Here is a 22,213-nt window from a genome sequence, read left to right as displayed (position 1 = left end):
TACTTCCCCCCACGCTCTTTGTATGCTTTGACCCTTCCTCATGATTGGTGGCACTAGGATCAGTTTATGTATTAAGACAACTTGTCAGACTCCTTCCTTTTAGTGTAAAAGTAACAAGGTAAGAATGTGAACTTATGAAATGGGTTCTGTATTTTAAAAATTATTGTTGCATAGAACTTGGAGACTTTGCGTGCTTTGCGAACAATAAATGAAGAGCAGGCTGAATTGGCCTGTTGACTTTTGCCAGTGGTTTTCTTGGCTCCTGAATTGCAGTTGTGCTTACCTGGGCTACAACCTAAGCCTCTGATGCAGTTCGACCCCCTTGATAGGGACAAAGTGGTCCTGTTGAAGATATTTTGCTTGTGCTTGTTTAATTCAGATGGTACTGATTCAGATGGTACTTGGAGATTACATGGTAATCTCATATGGCTTTTATTAACTGGGAACCCAGAGGAGAGGTCTGGAATAAATCAGCAAAGGAATGGCAAAACCATGCAAGGAAATGGGAACAATGTTGATGCATTCTTGAAATGTCTGGAATGTTGTTGGTAAGGGCAGAAAAGGGGCAAGACCCACAGTGTTAAGAAGGAGAGAAAAATAATAGAGATTGTGGTGGAATGGGCTTGCTTTGCCTAGAAGGCCCTATTCCGCTCCCAGGTTTCTCCCAGGGGTTGCCAACTTTTCCTGGGGAAGACTTTCTTTCTCTCCAGGTAAACCGCTGCCACCGCCTGATGGAGAGGAATTGCCTGCTGGGGAAGATCAAGGTTCCCCAACTTCCTTTCCAACTGTGAGGCCACTGCCTCAGTTTCCCTTGGTTCCCTTCTCCTGGGTTCCACAGGGCAGATTGGAGGTCCCAGAGGAAAAGCTGATTGCCAGTTTCCAACCTCCCAGCTCCCTCCTAGCTAGCTAGAGCAGACAAAGACAATGGGGCATTCATGGTACAGAAAACTGTTCTCCACATCTAACGTTTAAAGGTATTCATTAAAAATAAAAGTCACAAGTATCTTTTAGTGCAGCACCAGATTGAGCAAGGGTTTCCAAAGCAAAGGAGATATAAACGCAACCCCCCTGCCCCTATCTCTTAACATATCCTAGCTAGCAGTTGTTGAAAATAGGGTAGGCCCATGAAGCTTAGAAGGTTGCAATTCTCAAAGAGCTCTCATTACCTGGCAGGCTGGGTGTGCTCCCTGGATGAGCAAATGGTTCAAAAATGGCTGCTCCCTTCCCAGCCCTGGCCAGAAGACTTCTCCCTTCTGTGTCCCAGCAGAAAAGCCTGAGAAAGAGGCCTCACCCCTCTACTCCCAGCAGTTTATCAGATCCCAGACCCCACCCTCTTTTAACCTGGTCAGACTGGGTCAAGATATCTTTTCCCCATAGGTCAGGTATCTCTTCCTGATATTCATCTGGAATTTCTAAGTCCTCCAAATCTATAGTACCTGATGGGAGGAGGGGAGGGGGGAAAGGGGGGGGAGCCATTTCTCCACAGAGATTAAATGCTCTGTGTGTGAGATGCTGGTTCACAGTGGAAGCTAGACTTTGCTATCCTTAGCATTGTATTGTCTCATGTCTCCAGGGCAGATGTAAAAACGCTCCTGTGGAACAGTGGGCTTCCCTTCCCTTAAATCAGTTTGGTTATATTTCCTGGGTTCAAACCTGTAGGGATGTGTTTGCTCAACTTTACTGTAACTATTTGTTTACATAACGTCGTTAAGATACAGGCTACTCCACAGAACGCCTTAATAAAAAAGCAGTCAGTTGGCAACTGATGTCCAAGTAATCATATGTGTCGTCTTTGAGAATATCCATGAGACATTCCTGGGGGTCCAAAGTTATGGGATGACACAGAGGCAATTTAAGTCTTCAGTGTAGTGGGGAAAACTATCCAGTTCTGTACATCATGAGAATGATTGAATTATTTACATTTTAGCATTTGATGAGACCCAAACTACTGGCGAGGATACCGCAGCTCCACTAAATAGCTTTTAACAGAGCTGTGGTTAATCAGCCTCTGAGAAGCACTAAAATAGGAATAACCAACCTTTTGGGCCAAGGGCTTTTTTAAAAAAAGTGTGTATACTTTTTTTTAAGCAAACAAAGGTAGAGGAGAGAGACAGTGGTTGGCTGAGACATGCCAGCCTCCCAGTGCTCCTGGCTTTTCAGGGGCTTGCTTGGGTGTTAGCCAGTGACTCCAAGAACCAGGGAGACACTGATGAACAGAAACTCCTTCTCCATCATTGCCCACACCAGTGATGCTAGAAGCACCTTAGTCAGAGTACTGGCCCTGCCCACCTGGTCTTCCCTGCCTTTTTCGGCATGTGTGGCAGGAGTGACCCCTACATTGGGAGTTCAGTGCAATCAGTAGGTTAATGCCTGTTTGACCTGCATATTTCAAATACTTAAAAGTTCATAAAGGCCATATCCATCAATGTTGTTTAATATTACATAAACAATGTTATGAGGTTGCTAGAAATGGGTATAAGAGAGAGCTGCAAACCAGACTTACTCCTCAGTGGTTCAAGAACACTTGAATGCATCCTATCCAGAATTAAACTCTTCCAGGCCAGTTAATTCAGTGGGCTTCAGAAGGATATAACTCTGTTAGGTTTGAAATGGTCATGTTTATTATTTTTATTTATACCACAATACCTCCCCCCCTCCACCAGGCTCACTGAACTACCAGGGGCTGAATCAGGTTTCCAACTGAACTACACATCTTGACAGACCAATGGCTGGATACTGAGCAAGGCAGATTGAAGCATCAAGTGTTGCCGTGTGACTACCTCACACAGTGAAATGCCAGAGGCTATAACAATTCGACCTCTTGCTGGCTCATTTGATGGGCAATGCTTTGCAGAAGCCATTTATGTAAGTATAGCGACATAGGTTTCAGCAACCAGGGATACACAAATAGCGGACAGTAAGTGATGCCAGTTAATGTAATTGTTCTGGTTTGTATGTTACATTTTTCTTTGATGTTATCAACAGATTTTAGGATGTCCCAACCAGGCCTGAGAGCAGTTGTGCACATTATAAATAAGTGACTTTTGCATCCATTTCCCATACTTTCTGTGTACCAGGTAAACAGGCAATTTACATGTCTGCCTGTTGTGACCACCATGTGTAATTGAACCTTGTATCAGAACAGTCGTCCTCATTCTTGCAGTAGCTGAAATAAAGGAAGCATCATGTTTTCATTCATGGTTATCTGTTTCCAGTGTTGTGATTGTGAGGGGTATTAAATGCTGTGTATGGATTAAATACCTTCCTTAAAATTGGAAGTAGTTGAAATTAGACTCTTCTATTGCCACCGCTAGTCACACGAACTGCTTCTTGTGCATTTTTTTCTGAATGTCTGGTTACCTTAAGAGCAGGGCACCTGAGCTCATGCTAAGAATATGAACATAATTCCTTGTATCATTTCATGTTTCTGATTAACAGGAGTTGGTTCACTCTCTTGAGGATGATGGTGTCCCTCTGGTATGAGGATGTGTAATACTGACCCTTGTCCATGTACCTGCTTGATGCCACACCTGGGATACAGTTGGCAAACACAGGAAAATGAGTGAGGGAAGGGTGTTTAAAGAACTGTGTGTTAGGGAAGGGTGTTTAAAGTACTGAGTGAAATTGAGATAAGAAATGAAATTCTAGGACTGTGAGGCAAACTGAATATTTACAAGTCTTGATATTATACACCATATGTAATTTGTCGCTAAAATCAGCCTCCATGCCAAATGCCTGGAAAATAGCAAATGTCACCCCAATTTTTAAAAATGGAGTACAGAGGGGATCCAGAAAATGGCAGGCCATTCAACATCTATTTGAAGTAAATTAGTAGACTCATTATTGAGGAGAGAACTATAAAGCACATTGAGGAACAAAGTCTGCTTGAGGGCATGTCAGCATGGTTTGTCTTGCCAACCTCTTGGAGTTATAGAAGTTATAGAAGTTATAGAATTTACAAGCATGTGGATAAAGGTCAGTCTTAAAGAAAAGTCACATCCCCAGACTTTCAAATGCTCTTGAAAAGATTGCTCACCAAAGACTACTGAATAAGTTTAGCAGTCATATATTAAAAGGATTAAAAGTACTTTTATGGATTAAAAATACCTGGTAGGTTAAATGGCAGGAAGCAGAGAGCAGGAATAAATTGCCAGTTTTGAAATGAATGGATATAAGCCACTGGCCCCTATAAGAATTGGTTTGAGGCCAGTTCTATTTAATTTGTCATAAATGAATTGTTCGTTATTAACCTTAAAGTTGTATCATTCCCCACTAGTAATTAATTTTGTCGTCTTGATGTTCAGCTGTAGTCCTGCTTTGGCAGTTTCTGCTTTAACTTTCAGCCGTAGGCATTTGAAGGACTTGCAAGGACTTGCAGTGAGACATCACTGGCATGTCTCAATTTGTTAATGCCCCCCCACCAATTTTCACTCCATCTTCATCTAAATCTACTCCAGCTTTCCTTATACATTCTGCATACAGATTGAAGAGACAGTGATAAAATATATTATTGTCTGACACTTTTGCCAGTTGGAAATCGTTCTGTTTTTCCATATTCTGTCATAACACTAGCCTCTTGTCCAGAGCGCAGGTTGCACATTAAAATGATCAGATACTGTGGCACACCCATTTCCCTTGAAACTAGCCATAGCTTTTCCTGATCCACACTGTCAAAAGCTTTGCTATAATCTATGAAACATTAAAATGCTAGTAATAGAGAACATTCTTGGGTTGGCGTTAGTCCTGAAGGTGAAGAAAGTCCAATTTAGCGCCATGCAGGATATTAAAAGGCTACGCCACCAAAAACAAAGAGAAAACAGGCAGGTGGGAGGCTCTGGTTTGACCATGGCCCTGGCCCTGGTCAAGGACCGCCAGATAGTTTTAGGGCCAAGAATTGCTAACAGTTAATAGAGGTATTGTTGAAGGCTTTCACGGCTGGATTCAACTAGTTGTTGTGGGTTTTCTGGGCTGTGTGGCCGTGGTCTGGTAGATATTGTTCCCAACGTTTCACCTGCACGTGTGGCAGGCATCTTCAGAGGTGTATCACAGAGAGAAGTCTGGACACAGTGTGTAACAGACTTCCCTCTGTGATACACCTCTGAAGATGCCAGCCACAGATGCAGGTGAAACATTAGAAACAGACCACGGCTACACAGCCTGGAAAACTCACAACAACCAGTTAATAGAGGGTTTATCAAATATTGTATAGGGTATCATAGGATTTGCACTAATGTTTATTATTATGATTACTATGATAATCACTATTAAGATTACTATGGTAATTGCTATTAAATGCACACAATTGTATTACTATTTACTGTTCATAATTGTTGCCAACATCATTTCTTGTTTATTATATCATTGTCTATTATGTTTACTTTTTCTTTTTTCTTTTGATGTAATTGTAACTGTTGCTGTGATCTGGTCTGTATTGCTTTTTTTGGTTCTCTTTATAGTTATTTAAAATAAAAATCTTTAAAAAACTTGAATGGGAATGCAAGCTAAGTAAGGTGCCTTGTGGCAGTGGTGTATTTGCCTAGGGACAAGGGGTACCCCATGTCCCTGGGCGCATCCATTGCAGTCACATGGGGGGGTGCCAAAACGTCCCCCCACACAGACTGATTTTGCAAGCCCCAGCAAGTCTGGAATTGAGGAAGCTGGTTGCTGCAAGAATTAAGGAAGCCTGACATAGCCCCACCTACTCTCTACTGAGTGTCCAGAGGGTGGGGGAGAAATACCACTGTGCTCCCAGGAGGAGGGCTGGGGAGCTCCGACTCCCCTCCCTCTCACCCAGAATGCAGTGCCTTATTCTCCATTAAGTCATTGCCATTGCTCTCAAGCCTTCTCCCCAGCAGACGGGTGCCGGCCAGCACAGGAGAAGTCCATAGGCCAGCTAGGGAGGCAATCTCTGCCCCACCTGCTGCCCCACAAGGTGTTTGTTGTGGGGAGAGGAAAGGGGGGGCATGTTTGTTAGCTGTTTGGAGACTCCTTAAAGGTAATGTGCAAATCCAAACTGCACTTCTATCCCTAAAATCTTGTTTGCAATTGTGAATGGCCTTGATGGGGGGGGGGGGGACATGAAGCACCTGGCTTCTTAACTTTTGCTGTGTGGCTGCACTGTAATCTGGAGAGCTGAGTTTGATTCCCCATTTTTTCTGCCCCACCTGCTGCCCCACAAGATGTTTGTTGTGGGGAGAGGAAAGGGGCGCGTGCATTTGTTAGCTGTTTGTTGACTCCTTAAAGGCAATGTATGAATCCAAACTGTTCTTCTATTCCTAAAATCTTGTTTGCAATTGTGAATGGCCTTGATTGGGGGGGGGGGGCATGGAGCACCTGGCTTCTTAACTTTTGCTGTGGGGCTGGGCTGTAATCTGGGGAGCTGAGTTTGATTTCCTGCTTTCTCCGCCCCACCTGCTGCCCCACAAGGTGTTTGTTGTGGGGAGAGGAAAGGAAGGCATTTGTTAGCTTGCAAACTCCTTTCCCTTCCTCTCTCCACAACAGACACCTTGTAAAGTAGGTGTGGCTGAGAGAGTTCAAAGAGAACTTTGACTAACTCAAGGTCACCAATCAGGCTTCATGTGTAGGAGGGGGGAAACAAATCCAGTTCACTAGATAAAGGTCCACCACTCATGTGGAGGAATAAGGAATCAAACCCAGTTCTCCAGATTAGATGCCACCAGGCTGAAAAGAGCACATTCATTCATCTTTGCCATACACTTAGCACTAAATTACCTATAAAATCAATTATGAGGGTCTCTTATGATTCTTTTGAATATTTTGTTTTAGACAGATTGTTGCCACAGGGTGTTGGGAGCAGGTCCTCTCCAGAGCAGTGACTGGTTTCTTAATTTGGAGGGAACAGGTTGGCCAATAAAGCAAAATAGAAGCTCTGATAGAAAGTCAATTTGTAGTACGAAAAAAATAGGGGGGAATTGGTCAAACATCCATTTGTTTTCCCCCTTCCTCAGCTGCTTGGCTTTTTACAAAAGCATGAGGTTCTGATCTTCTGCATCATGTGGTGGTGAAGCTTACTGTTTGTGGCCTTCAAGAGGGGACCTATCTCCATCTTGTCCAGCAATTAGTTTCCAGTACTAGCCATCCAAATACATCAGACCAATTCCTGAGCAGACCTTGTGAGTTACAGCAATCCCTGTTCTCAGCATACTGTCAATTGAAAAACTCAGAGGCACACTGGCAGAAAATGATGCCCAGGGCAAGAGAAGCGTTTTCCACCCTCGCCCCCTACCCAGCCAGCACCGGGGGCAAGACCTGGTTTTTCCACCCCCCATCAAGCCCCACTTATGGTTTCCCTGTCAGCCGTGGGGGCCATCCATGCGCCTCAGCAGCCATGGCTCCCCACTCCAGACTCTGGGGGCTTTGTGGGGGCGGCAGACCGCCCAGTCCCCATGCTTAACTCGGAAGGCCCTGCATCTTTGCCAGGCCGTCTCCACCTGGGCATGCCATGGGGAGTTTGCAGAAATGATAAACACTGTTTCTAAAAAATACCCACCCACCCCTTCTACTACAGGTTTGTCTGGTAACAAGAACATTGGAACCTTGACACTTGTTTTAAAATGAGTAGAGTACAGGTAAAGACACTACTGCAAGGTGGCAGATTTACCCCACATCAGATCCACAAAGATAAATGGGGAAAGCCTGCTATCCAAGGCACTTCAGCCAACTCACAGTTGTCTCTCTGATTTTCTTTCTTTGCTCAAATTACTTTTGGGGGGAAGGGCTCTCTTATTCCAACTTCTGATGGGGGTGGTGATTTGTGAGAGATTGACATGCTTAAAAGTTAATTCCTACTTGCACTGGCTTGGAGCTGTTCTGAGGCTAACAACCTACCTCATAGGGTTGGTGTGAGGAGAAAATTAGGAAAGAGAGTTGGTGGGGAGAGAGCCATGTATGTTTTGCTGGGGGTGGGAGGTGTTTTGTGTGCTGGTGCAAAAAAATCATTGTTTGGTCGTTGTGGGGGAGGGTGGTTGTCCATACCTGGGGGGGGGGGGGGGGCCAAACTCAGATTTTGCCAATGGGCTCCAGTTTGCCTAGATACGCCTCTACCTTGCAGCATAGTATTGGTAAAGTTGTTGATAATTACTGTATTTAGTTACTTGATTCCTGCATGTGCTAGAATTTAGAATAATGTATAATTGCTAATGGAACTAGTTTCTGATGGTAACTCTTGTAATCAGTTTGCACCATCTTCTATTTTTTAGGATGTTCTAGAGTATACAAAAATGATGAAATATTCAAATTACTAGGAAGCCAGAGTTTTCAGAGTAAGAAAGATAGACAAATGTGGCCTCTTGTACTAGAAATGCTCCTGACTGAGAGAACTGGAGTGAAGGAAATAGGTGGGTTTCTGAGATTCACCTTCAGTCATAGAAATACCAAAGGGTGTAAGGCTGAACACACTCAAACAAAGCTAACTTTAGAAAAAGAACTTTATTGATTTATGTCACCCTAACTACAGGGTGCTGGAACTGAGGATTCTTGTCCTCAGTTCCAGTATTTAAACTGTTTACAAAGACAGACAGCAACCAATCAACTCTTCCCCTCCTCCCAGCTCCTGGTCTCCCATTGGCTCTGAAGCTCTGGTGGAATGTAGCTTCTCAGTTTGTTTTCCCGCACTTTTCGGGAAAAGGCGGGAACCAGTGCATGCTGGAAGTTGCAGTTCTGACAAGGGTGGGATGGGAGCAAAATACTGGCCCAAGAGCTTCTGAGGTACCGGTACTTCTGCATAGCCTTTTCTAAGCAAAAGTAACAATGAAGTTGTGAATGTTGTTTTCTTATCAATTGTTGTCAAAATCCTTGTTGAAAAGTACTTTTGTAATGATTTGTTAATAACCATAAATTACTAGCTAAATATAAAGCTAAATTTGGCTGCAGGCACAGGAGAAGGAATTGTATGGTGCTACTAAATAAAATAAAAACAGGGATCTCTTTTATTGATTTGGGGCAGCTCAATTAAAGAGTCCCCAATTTCAACATAGAATCATCCTTTGTAGTCTGCTGTTGCATTGTGGATATTGAATCAGGTCTGCCCTGGAGCTCTCCTGAGCTGTGCAGCTGCTTCCTGTTCCTCAGCTTGGCAGATGAGTGGTAAACCCATTCCAAGATGAGGTGGGAAAGTACATGCTATATTTGATTTGTGTCATCTCTTCTTTTTGGCTTGACTTGTGGCCCAAAACAGCTTGTCCCCAAACTTGACCCTTACTTAGCTTGCTGTAAAACACTCAACTTTTACTTATGAGCCTAAAATGCCTTGTGGATTCTTGTGTTCTGTTAAGGGTGGGTGGGGAGGATTTGTTTTGGGCAGTATAGATAAATGCTGTCATGTTAATGCAATTTGCTGCACTCCAGTGTACTGCTGGGGAGCAATAATGTTCCTTGGAGGAAGATCTTTTTGCCTATCTTTTCAGACCAGTCCTTTTTGAAAATAACTTTATTGATATTTCAAAACAACACAAAACATGTTGTATAGAGAGTTATGATTGCCATTCTCCCCATAATACATATATCAATCTTTCTCTTCTCCTGTCTGTCATTAAAACAGCCAAATATAATGTTTCCCCCTCCTACTTCCCCCTCCTTCTCCCCCTTAACTCCTTTAACTGGACTTCCCCTTCTTCACCTACTAATACTTTATTCTATAGTATTATAACTAACGGGAAGGGAAAGAAAAAAGAAAGAAAGCAGTCAATGACTTATAACATTCCATAATCAGTATTGCCTTCTATGTTATTATATTCAGAAATTTAACTGTAACACTAATTAGTTTATACTTTAATTACTTCATCTCCTGCTTCCTCAATCTTGCAAAAAACAAGAAAAATAACATATTTAAAAAACATACCAGTCCTTACCAAGGTTAAAGGTGTTAATGGCTTTTGTTCACAATAAAAGGTTTAACTATAATCTGCCACAAATGTGGAGTGGCATGAGTATACCACTTTCTCCTCCTTTTGACAAAAGCTCAGCTAGTAATCTCTTTTTGCCTCCTCCCTAGGTCTCTGACTGCTTAGTGTCCCCTTTCGCAGTCCACCAGCAAAGCATCACAGTTGCAATGAGGAATTCAGAAGAGCAAACGGCCACGACAGTTTTACAGCGTTTGCTGCAGGAACAGCTGCGATATGGGAACCCAAATGACAACCGCAACCTTCTTGCCTTGCACCAACAAGCCACGGGTAATGCACCCCCTTTTGCCAGCAGTGGGAGCCCAGGAATTCCAAATGAAGGGCTGAGCCCCCAAGACCATCAGATTGGCACCCATGTTGCTCGCCAAGAGCCTCAGGGCCAGGAGATACAAATGGACAATAGCATCATGGAAAAGCAGCTCTCCCCAAGGCTCCAGAATAGTGAAGATCTCCCAACATACGAGGAAGCCAAAGTCCAGTCTCAGTATTTCAGGGGCCAGCAGCACGCCAGCATCGGGGCGGCATTTTATGTGACAGGAGTCTCCAATCAGAAGATGAGGACCGAAGGGCGGCCTACTGTTCAGCGTGTGAGCCCTGGCAAAGTTCATCAGGATGAAGGACTTAAGGACCTTAAGCAAGGACATGTTCGCTCGCTGAGTGAGAGGCTGATGCAGCTGTCCCTAGCCACCAGTGGTGTCAAGGCTCATGCTCCCGTCACAAGCGCCCCGCTCTCTCCGCTTTCCTCACAGCAGACTAATGACTTGTACAAGAGCTCAGGGGCCGGTGAGTTCTACAAAGGCTCCTTGCCAAGCCCTCCTCAGCCAAACATGAAAGGCATGGAGCACAGGGGTCCCCCGCCAGAGTATCCTTACAGAAATATGTCTACACCTATGAGCTGTAAGCCACAGGATCCTGGGCATTTCTATGGTGACTATCGCATGGCCCAGCAAGGCAGGTCTGATGGGCCCATGATGAGGTACCAGCATCCTCCTGAGTATGGATCAGTCAGGTGAGTAGCATCTCTCAAATTCCAAAAAAAATGGGGAGGGGGATGAAATTGTCTGGGTTGGGGGAACCTGTTGCAAATTTTTATGCCCTCCATTCTCTAGCTGTGTATAAGCCACAGTGAAGCACAGAGGAGTGGAGTGCCAGACTCTTGCTGTTTTTGAAGGTGAGGTGGACAGCCTCCATAAAAAATGTCATCCTATAAGTTATAAGGTTATTTCATTTAAAGATGTGTTTAAATATCAGAATCCAGTTGCTGTGTGAGAAGCTGGACCTGCAAGAGGAGATCCTTGATAAAAACTTTGTCCAGATGGTTTCTGTGCAAGGAGAGAATCTTTTAGCTTGCCTTGAGGAACATTTTAGGCATAAATGTTAATTTTACTGCTTCTATGACGTGGAAAATTGGTGCAGTTTCTTGTATGCTGGAAACAGGAATAATTTAATCTGAATCAAAAGGGCGGGACAGTCTCAAGATGAACTCTGTGGTCTAAATGCATTCATCAGAAAAGAAGACATATAGGGGCTGGGAGCCTGCTATTACATTCAGATGGCAGAAAATGTCCTTTAATGCCCAAAGGCTGACAGGATCGAAACACAGAGAATGTTCTCCAAATAGCAAAGGAGGTTCTTAGAGTTGATCACGGGAAGCAGATGAGACATTTCTGTGTCTTTTAAACTTCGTATTCTGCTGGGTTTGTATATAATACTGAATGTGGTTTCAAATGTATTTTAAGGAAATACAAATCTTTTCTGCCTGCTGCTGAAACAAAGAAACCCATTTCTTTCTCCTCCATTGTTCAAGGAGTTTACTGAGAAAATTAACAGGGAAGAGAATTTGTGATGAGAAACAAAAGCTGGTAAAAGCTTAATCTGAGTTCAGTCATTTTCTTTCCTTTAGAACTGTTGCTTCCATAGAAAGTTTCTGTATTGCATTCACTCCAGTTTTAGAATATTTCTCCTCAGATGGCTCGTAGTCACATTTGTGCAACGGAGGATGCATTTTGTGTGTTTGGCACACACATATATGTGTATATGAACACGCGTGGACATGGAATGCCTGGGCAGTGCTTCTGTTCTGAACCCTGCTGCTCAAGCTGTGTGGACATGACTAGTGGTGTTTGAGTTGCCATGATTCTTTATGAAATCCAAACAAATCCTGTTGCGAGAGTGAAACTTTAAATTTGCCTTTGTCTCCGTTCTCACTAAATCTTTAAAAGATCTGTGCCTGCCTGTTTCAGCCAGTTTGAAAACTCCTCGGCCTCCTGTACTCCTTAGGTGCCACTGCTGTGAACTATTGGTATATTCTCGAGGATATCCCAGGGCAACCTAATCTCCTCAGGTCTCAGAAGTTAAGCAGGGTTGAACTGTTCAGTAGTTTGATTGGAGACCACCAAGGAATACTATGGGGGTAATGCAGAGGCAGACAAGGCAAACAACCTCTGAACATCTCTTGCCTTGAAAACTCCAAGCGGTGACCAAGGGGAGACCCATCAAGGTGTAGTGGTTAAGAGCAAGAGGATTCTAATCTGGAGAACCAGAATTGAGTCCCCACTCCTCCACCTGGGCGGCGGAGGCTTATCTGGTGAACCAGATGTGTTTCTGCGCTCCTGCATTCCTGCTGGGTGACATTGGGCTAGTCGCAGTTCTTTGGAGCTCTCTCAGCCCCACCTGTCTCACAAGGTGTCTGTTGTGGGGAGAGGTAGGGAAAGGAACTTGTAAGTCACCTTGAATTTCCTTACAGGAGAGAAAGGTGGGGTATAAATCCAAACTCTTCTTCTCTTCATAAGTCAGTTGTGACTTGACAGCACTTTCCACCATCACCAGTTGGGTCACAGGGAGGTCTGATTCTCATATAGAATCATAAAGATGGAAGAGACCCCAAGGGCCATCAAGTCCAACCCCCTGCAATGCAGGAACACACAATCAAAGCACTCCTGACAGATGGCCATCCAGCCTCTGTTTAAAAACCTCCAAAGAAACAGACTCCACCACACTCTGAGATAGTGTATTCCACTGTTGAACAGCCCTGACTGTCGGGATGTTCTTCCTAATGTTTAAGTGGAATCTCTTTTCCTGCACCTTGAACCTATTGCTCCTTCTCCTAGTCTCTGGAGCAGCAGAAAACAAGTTTGTACCCTCTTCAATATGATATCCCTTCAAATATTTGAAATATTCTCCAGTCTAAACATCAAACATCAAATATTATCCAGACTCAACATGCCGGGCTTCCTATGTCTTCATAGCGCATGGATTCCAGACCTTTCCCCATTTTGGTCATGGAGGATGTCAGCCTGGTTTTGGCTTCACACCACTCCAGACTGTAGGTGATTTGATTGCTCTTCATGGAAAAACATGCTCTCCTCACAGAAAATTAGATGTTTGTACAAGGACTTTTGTGTGGTCTTCTCTCCCTACCCCCCCCCCCCCATTTCACTTCTCAGGGACATCAAAATTGAGAGTAGGTGGAGTGGATTTGAACCTGACTGGGACAGTGGTTGTGGGATCTAAATTCAGCCCACCCCACCCCCGCCCCGTGGGCAGTTATGGCTGTTCTTGAATACACCAGTATTTTTCAACTTCCTTTTCCCTTGTGTAGAATATGAGCACAAAAAAGAGTAGTGGTATATAAATATTTTAAATAAATCAAAGGGCAATCCTTTCAACATGTTTTGCAGATGAAATTACTGAGGGAGTAAAGGGAAAGAAAACTCAACTCACCTAAACAGGTTGAGTAACTAAATGGTTGAGGAAAAACAGATAATGAACCAATGAGGGAGGCTCATATATATTTAATTAACACCACTAAAACTGGTATTTTAGTGGCATTCATTAAACAAAATCCTCCCTCATTGGTTCATTATCTGTTTTTTCTCAACCTTTTGCTTTCTTAAAATGTGGTCACTTTCAGCAGTGTGCTAGGAGTTGTACAGTGTATGGAAGTGGTCCAGTCTCTGCCCCAAGAGATTCTGTCTACACTATATGAGGATTGAGGAAGGAGCTGGTAGGGACTAGTCTGGAGCAGTGGGTGCAGTCAGTTACTATGGGATGAGAAGCTCAGATGAAGCAAAGTGGGAAGCATCTTGGTGTGTGTTTGCGTGCAAATAGTGTAATCAGTCACGTAGGGTAGAAGTGTTGTGGCAAGTTTATTAAGATTAGGTTAGAACAGGGGTAGGGAACCTGCGGCTCTCCAGATGTTCAGGAACTACAATTCCCATCAGCCCCTACCAGCATGGCCAATTGGCCATGCTGACAGAGGCTGATGGGAATTGTAGTTCCTGAACATCTGGAGAGCCGCAGGTTCCCTACCCCTGGGTTAGAAGATATCCGGTCCTTTCTTGTGGGTGGCCGGCTGGCCTGGTGAGCTGTGCTTCTGTATTGTGTTGAATGGGGTCAGCTTCCTAGAGACCTGGGCTACTTGAGCTTTCAGCCCTGTCCCGAGCCTGTTTCCCTTGTGCTCACTCCAGAAGCCACTTGCCCGTCCCCTCAGTGTTCCTGGATTGACAATCACTACCTTGTATCTAAGTATCGTAGGAAGGGAGGAAGAGATCTTCAACAGGTAGTAGTGGAGAAGCTGCAGCTCACATGCCTTGGTGCTGGCAGTAAGTGTGCATGTGTGCATGTGAATTCTGGTTAAAACATGCCAGTTAACCTGACATTTTCATGTACAATGTGCATTCTCTGAAGTCAGAAGCTTGCTGCCTGGGCCATTAGCAGTAACTTGACGGTGTCCTCACTTATCAGAATTGGCTTTCTTTGCAGCTTTAGGGCAGGTCCAGATGAGCTGTTTGTTTTGCAGGCAGAATCCAGACCTTCAGCTGCATTTACAGCAGAGGCCTCCTCACCATCACAGCCCAACGTCTTCACTAACGTCTTTGGGATCTTTGACACTCCTGCAGTCTCTGCCACCCTCCAGGCTGTCTCCTTCTCAGCATCAGCCTCCACTTACTCCCAGCCAAGGAGACCCATTCTCCCTGCCACGGACCCAGCAGTTGTTTCTATCCAACCAAATCCATCAGGGCGATCTTTACCGACTTTGTCAACCTGTGATTGGACAGCAGCAACATCAACAAGGGGATTCGTACTCAGCGCTGCCAAGGCCTCAGCCAGCACCTTCTCCTTACCAGCAGCTGACAGTGGATCCCTTTGCCATTGTCTCCAGGGCCCAGCAGATGGTGGAGATCCTCTCTGAGGAAAATCGGTCTCTGCGGCAAGAGCTGGATGGGTGTTATGAGAAAGTAGCAAGATTGCAAAAGGTAGGAGATTCGGTGTAGCTTCTGTCTTTTTCTGCATAAGATCTATGGTCAGTGTTTGTACCGCACTTTTGGGAAGCACCAAAATCCAGCCTGTTGGATGAGCTGGATCCACCAGACCACGGCCACACAGCCCGGAAAACCCAGCACAACCAGTTGCCTCTGAAATATTTGTGCAGTGTAGAAGAAGAAGAGTTTGGATTTATATCCCCCCTTTCTCTCCTGCAGGAGACTCAAAGGGGCTTACAATCTCCTTGCCCTTCCCCCCTCACAACAAACACCCTGTGAGGTAGGTGGGGCTGAGAGTGCTCCAAGAAGCTGTGACTAGCCCAAGGTCACCCAGCTGGCGTGTGTGGGAGTGTACAGGCTAATCTGAATTCCCCAGATAAGCCTCCACAGCTCAGGTGGCAGAGCTGGGAATCAAACCTGGTTCCTCGAGATTAGATACACAAGCTCTTAACCTCTTACGCCACTGCTGCTCCTGATGTACTGATGCAGTCTGCATTTCTGGACACATCTGTTCTGTTTTTATTTGCCCTGGTATCTCCAAGGAAATCTGGGAATTGTGACTTTGTGAAGGTTCTTGAGATGTGTCAATTAGAGACCCACCAATCCCAGGATTCCTCAGTGAAATGGAAAGGAGCCAAGATACGATTCTGCCTGTGTGTTTGGATGTTTGACACCAGCACCCTCCTGTTTCTTCACGGGAACATGGAGCTGTTTGCAGACAATTCCCCGGCTGTGTACAGAGCAACACAATGTGTTTGTAGATAATTATGTAAGAAATCTGTCTTTTATTAAATGTTTGACCTACACTTGCATTTTCCCTGAGGGTTTAATCAGGTCTTTTTATAGCATCTAAGAAAGTGTATAAATATCCTGTATGTATTCCATGCTACATAATAAAGAGATAAAATGTCTCTCTTTGTTTTAATTATCTGCTGTAGTTGGAAACAGAAATTCAGCAAGTTTCGGAGGCTTACAAAAATCTGGAAAAGTCCTCTTCAAAGAGGGAAACCTTGGAAAAAGCCATGAGAAATAAACTGGAAGGGGAAATCCGCAGGCTCCATGACTTTAACAGAGACCTCAGAGGTAAAATAATTTGTTTCAAAAAAGTTCATGGACGTATACAGTCAAAATTAATAATGTGGCTTAAAAGATTATTCTCTTAAAACTATAATTATTTCAGTTTTGAAGCACTTTGACTTCTTGCTATTGTGTTTTTTTGCAAACACTCTGGTAATTTGGCTTTCTGCACAGCACACCTGGGAAGTACATTTTTATTATGCTCTATTTCAAATATGTGAAGAGGGACTGTCTGATGGCTGCTTCTTTAAGGGTATAAGAAGTTGCTGACTTATCTCATTATTATGACACTTTTCTGATATTTGACCTGCCTTCTCCAGGCCTCTTAACCTAAGGCTACATTTTTGTCCCACCCTCTGCGACCGAAGCTGACTGTTTCCTTGGTAATATCACTTTGACATTATGCCTTGGAAAGCAAGAAGACCACAAATTACATAAAAAACCACCAGGGACTCTTTCTCACATACACACCCTACAGTCTTCTCTCAGATCTAGGTCAGAGTAGACATGCCCTTTTTGGCAAATTCCTCTTGGAGTTTTCATTCAGATCCATTTGTTTCCTCTGATTTCAGAAAAATTCAGATTCTTCTTTAAAGCAGGGCAAGGCTTGATTTTGAAATGTTTTTTTAAAATCATGTCTTCAGAAGTCATATCACAAGGCCTTAAATCTAAAGATTATGGCTTTCTCGAAGGAAACTGTACAATTGCCAGCATTGTTTTGGTCCCTGTAATAAAAAGTTTTCTCAGCTTTCAACTGATACCTGAGAAACCCTTGTTTTGGGACTCCTCCCTGTGTTGCTGGGGTCACACATGGCTTCGCCTGATGCTGTGACAGTCATGTTGGGGAGCTCAGATGGTGATCACCTGCTCATCCCCTTGTGATGGTCAGAAGGCCGTCCTGACCCTGAGATGAGAGAGCGGCCTGTCTCTGGGGATGAGCAGGCTTTGAGCCATTTCGTCTAACACTTGGGCAAGGGCAGGCTAATGTGGGTGGAATCCTGTCTGTGTGAAAGGATCTTCCAACCCACTGGCAAGTCAGTGAGAGCCTGTTTGTACCTGTAAGCATTAAACTGGCTTTGTTTTCATTTGCTTATCTAATGTTGTATTGCAGGCAGAATTAGGTCAAGTATCTTTGCAAGCCAGAGCTTGGCTTTTATGTCTTTAATCTGAAACTAAAACTGTATTTTTAGGTAGTGGTTTATTTGCTGCCCTAAAATGGGACACTTTCTGATCAGGTTGCATGAAAACTTCAAACAAGAAATTGCCACTGGTTGATATAGTGACTACTCTTATTACTGATATGGGTGAAACAGAAGCTTTTAATCTGATTAAAATGCAAGTTCTAAGAATTGATTATGGGAGTTTGCTATTCAAAGCTTATCAAGTTTGTTCACCCTTGCCCTTCAGTATTTCTCTTTTGAGATCTTCATCCCTTTTTTATATATTATTTAATTACTTCACACTAGGCATCAGTGCTGATAAAAATTATTGGTAAATTTCAGGTTCAGGTTTTTTTTAACTCAGAATTTTTTGATAAAGCCGATATCCATTGCTAAGTACTGAATTATTACTGAAAATATTTGGGTTAAAAAAGCCCAAACCAAAATTTTTGAGTTCTCTCTGCTCCCCCCATTGCTTGGAGATCTGGTTGTCCCTTCCCCCGGCAGTACTTGGCGGGGGACAGATTCTCCTGGGGGCGACTTAGGGCATCTCGGATGGGTGATTTCCAACCCTTATGGCATCCATCTTGAGCCCCAGTATTTTTCCTGCCTCAGCAGAGAGAGCAGGATTATTTTGGATCTAGAGGCATCCTAGCTGTTTTTCCATCCCTTTTCCTTTCGTGCCCTGTTTGTCTGTCCTTTTGTGCCCTCCCTCCCTGGTAGGCTATTTCAGTACTCAAGCTTCCCGGCAGCTCGAGACTGCTTTTGAATTTCCCGCTGCAGAACAAGTCCACATAATGGCGGCTCACTCCTTTACTCCCCTCTGGAGGTCTTCTGCAGATCCTCGGCGGAGGGGACTAGGGCTGCAGTCAAGAAGGGACTTAAAGGACCCCAGATTGCAGCCACGGATCAGGCACCGCAGCCCCCTCAGCCCAGAAGGTTCCGGAGAAGGAGGGAACAAAACTAGCCAAACAGCCACAAGGAAACGGCGGCTCGGAAGGGGAGCACCAGCGTCCCATGTAGGCACATGGAGGTGAAACTCCTCCGCCACTGCAGCGCTATCCTCTGGTGGCGGGTGGCTGAGACAAGCAGCAAGTGCAAGGAGGAGGCGATCAGTGAGCTCCCGCGGGAAATGGGAGCTCCGGCCGTGAGGAAGGTGCCAGTGACCCATGCAGGGTTGTGGAGGGCGCCAGAGCAACATCGCCAGAAGCTCCAGCCTGTGAGATTAGTCAAGATTGTGACAGAGGGAACCAGGAGTGCAGGGATACCGCTGCCTCGCCTACACAAAATCCCTCTGCCAGTCCCCCACTCACCAGGGGCTCATCTTCCTCCAATCCCTTGCTATTGGACTCTAGCCCAAATTCATGGAGGGATGCTTCCCCCAGGCAATTGATGGATATGTTTAGAGAGACAATGAGGGAAGAAATCATCAATTTCCACCAGGGAAGGAATCAGCCAAGGCCCAGAGTTAGACCTAGGTCCCCCCTAAATCTCCCAGCCCCCCCCCCCCCACTTGAAAGGTGCCCTCTCTGCCAGAGACCCCCTTGATGTCCTTGGAGAAAATTATGAGGATTGTAGCGAGGGGGGAGAAACCAGACCAATCTGATCATTTTTCTGAGTCTGAAGACACCCCCCTCCCCCTCGGAAACAAATGAGCAATTCCTAAGGTTCTTTAAACAGGATACTTGGCAGGGGACAGATTCTTCTCCATTCAGTGCAGCATGGAGGGCTCTCCCTGGGAAGGGGTGGGATTGAAAAAGCTTTTTGGCCCCAGGTGTGTTCAGCTTTTTGAATACACCTGGAGTTTTTTATCTGTGGAAGAACAACCAGAAAAAAGCAGAAATTTTTTTTTCCTGATTTTCCAGTGATTGAGGTTTACCAAATCATCATGCCTGCTCTGCACCACTGTAGAGCTTTTCTGTTTGTGTGATTAAGTACTTTACACCCTAATTTTAAAGGAAGATTTTTGATTGGGTCTTATTCTGATAGAATTTGCCCTTGTGGCCATAATAAGATTGACTCATTGTTTCATGTTCTTCTTGAATGCTTTTTTAGAGTATCAGGGATTACTATATTAAGTCACTTATGGAAATGGCACCTCTCCATATTTTGAAATCTCTATTTTATTTGCTTACAGATAAAGACACTAAGATTACTTTAGTAGTCACAAAATTTTCTATTTTATCCCATGCGTTCAAAAACTGAAGACTATTCCATTTTTCTGCTGCTCAAGATTTGTAAATCAGTGAACTTCTAAAAGAATGAAAAGAAAGGAAGGGGAATTCAAACCACACTCTGAACCCAGAGTTAGCTACAGTTTATGTGCCGCAGGCTGGTTTCTCCTTTGACCATCTGTAGTCCTGAGTTGCCAATCTTTTCTTTAAAACCAGCCTGTAAATAATAAATCTACTTTGTAACTGTATATACTTGTGTATGTTGACCCACATATAAGTCGAGGCACCTAATTTTACCACAAAAAACTGGGAAAACTTATTGACTCGTGTATAAAGTCTAGGGTGGGAAATGCAGCAGCTATTGGTAAATTTCAAAAATAAAAATAGATACCAATAAAATTACGTTAATTGAGGCATCAGTAGGTTAAATGTTTTTAAATATTTATTTCAAAGAAAAACAGTAAACTAGCACTGCAAGTGGGGAAAAAGGGTCAACAAGAACAATATGGTCTCAACAATAACTTTAAAAGTACAAAAACCTTAGCTCAATCAGCAACCAAGCTGAAACACAAGAGTTAAAATCCTTCAAAACTGGATTCCTCCTCCTCATCTGTATGTCCAAATGTAACCCAACTTAGATTTTAAGAGGGATATTATCAGAAATGGAAAAAGAGTTCAAGTCTTTGACAGTGTGATCCCACCTTGTGACCCTTAACATTCACCAGACTTATACAACAAAAGAAACTTTAAATCTGTTTCATAAACAATAGTGTGCAGTATATCAATGAAATATGACAAACCAATACAGAAACAATAATCAACATATAATAGTTCTGGCCTGCTATGCAAAACAGACTAGCAGGGGCTCAGTCCTTTACAGTTCTCTCAAGCTGTGTCCTGTGGCACTGTTGATGGACTTGCAGCTTTGTTGTTTTTTGCTAAGCCTTCTCTCCTTATTGTCAAGCCTTCAAGGGTAGCCCTGAAATATGCCTCTTAACAATTCTGAGGAAAATAATATTTATATAGCACCCATTATAACATTTTATAACAGGAAACCAAAATACAAATTAATAGTCAATCAATATAAACATAATATCCCCTTCTCAACAATTAATACAAACATTCTCATACCTGAAATATGCAAATACAGTTCATAACAACTGAACTCTGTGAAGTTCTGGCTCCAGCCACAGGCCTCCAGCTACAGGCCTCTGAGGAAATGGAGCCTTTCCTTCCCTCCTTGTATGGAAAATCTGAGTTCTTTAGCTCCCTGGGTTATGTCAGACTCTCAAACGTGCAAATAACAGAGACCGTAGGAAAGTCCTAAAGCAGTTTATTTCTTACAACGCGTAAACAATAGAAAACAGGATCTGAGCTAGAGAGCTCAGATCCAGGAACTATCACACCCCCACACCCCGTTTTGCTCCACACCAAATGTCCCTTACAGTTTCTACAACATTTGCACTACAGAGCTTCAAAGAACCTGGGAACTGTTCACACCTTCTTGCAGATGAGCTGGCGCCAGGAGGTTGCCAGGAAGGGAAGAGGGAAACAGAAAAGCATTTACAGGAAAACATTTGCAATTCCCACACAGCAAGACATCTAGGCACTGACAGGCATGGTCCTGACATTCCTCCCCCCTTAAGACCTCCCCCCATGGCGATCAGGGTAAGCCCGGTGAAATGCCTTCACTAAGCGAGGGGCTTGAACATGTTTAGAATTGACCCACTCATTGTCCCCAGCCGGGGAAATGAGTCCATGCGATCAAATACTGTAGCCGGCCACAGTGCACCCGAGAGTCCAAAACTTCCTCCACCTCGTAGTGAGGCTCCCCCCTCACTGTTACCGGTACCACCGGCCGAGGGTGCCAGTCATCCAGGGGAGGTACTTTCTTGAGGAGACTGCAATGAAAAACAGGATGTACAAACTTCAAGTTTTTTGGCAATTGTAATTCGGCTGTCACATCATTAATCACTCTGAGTACCTGAAAAGGGCCAATGTACTTTCCCCCCAGTTTCCTACACCCTTGCAGCCCCCACAAGTTCTTGGTGGATAAGTACATCCAGTCCCCCACCATAAAAGTAACTGGCTGCCGCTTCTTGTCGGCCTGCCGCTTGTACCCCTGCTTTGCCTTCTCCAGGGCTTGCTGCATCGGCCCCCATGCTTGCCAAATGGACTGCACTCCATTCCTGAAGTTCCACGGCCCCCGCTGAACCTCCCCAGGTGAAATGGAAACGGCTTAACGCCGCATTGTCACCGAAAGCTTGCGCAACCTCAAAGGGGTTTTTCCCCGTGCTGCTATGCACCGCGTTATTATAGGCAAATTCAGCAAAAGGCAGCAGGTCAACCCAATTGTCCTGTTGGAAATTAATGTAACACCGTAGATACTGCTCAAGCGTCGCATTCGTGCGTTCGCTCTGATCGTCGGTAGCTGCGTGAAACGCTGAGGAAAGAGCTTGTTCTGTACCCAGCAGCTTCAGAAAGTGCTGCCAGAACTGCAAATAAACTGCCCGCCACTGTCTGATACTATCTTATCAGGAGCAGCGTGGAGCTGGTAGACATGAGTCACAAACAAGAGGGCCAACTTGCTCGCCGTCAACAGCGAGGCGCAAGGGACA

General features: G+C 44.3%; 1 protein-coding gene across 2 annotated transcripts in view; it reads left to right on the top strand.

Annotated features, from left to right (window-relative positions):
- AMOT (angiomotin) overlaps positions 1 to 22,213 on the top strand; it is a 76,723-nt gene that overhangs the window by 9,531 nt on the left and 44,979 nt on the right. For both annotated transcript variants that reach the window (XR_007243355.1, XM_048482986.1), the window contains exons 2-4: positions 10,013 to 10,929; positions 14,722 to 15,178; positions 16,123 to 16,267. Coding sequence is in view for 1 of the 2 variants with exons in the window: in XM_048482986.1 (XP_048338943.1) it covers positions 10,070 to 10,929; positions 14,722 to 15,178; positions 16,123 to 16,267 (1,462 nt within the window). In the remaining variant the exon portion in view is untranslated. The remainder of the gene's footprint in view (positions 1 to 10,012; positions 10,930 to 14,721; positions 15,179 to 16,122; positions 16,268 to 22,213) is intronic.

This window comes from Sphaerodactylus townsendi, unplaced genomic scaffold (genome assembly GCF_021028975.2).
Source record: "Sphaerodactylus townsendi isolate TG3544 unplaced genomic scaffold, MPM_Stown_v2.3 scaffold_34, whole genome shotgun sequence".
Lineage (NCBI taxonomy): Eukaryota > Metazoa > Chordata > Lepidosauria > Squamata > Sphaerodactylidae > Sphaerodactylus > Sphaerodactylus townsendi.
Note: the sequence above shows the minus strand (reverse complement) of the source record. Positions and strands in the feature narration are given on the sequence as shown.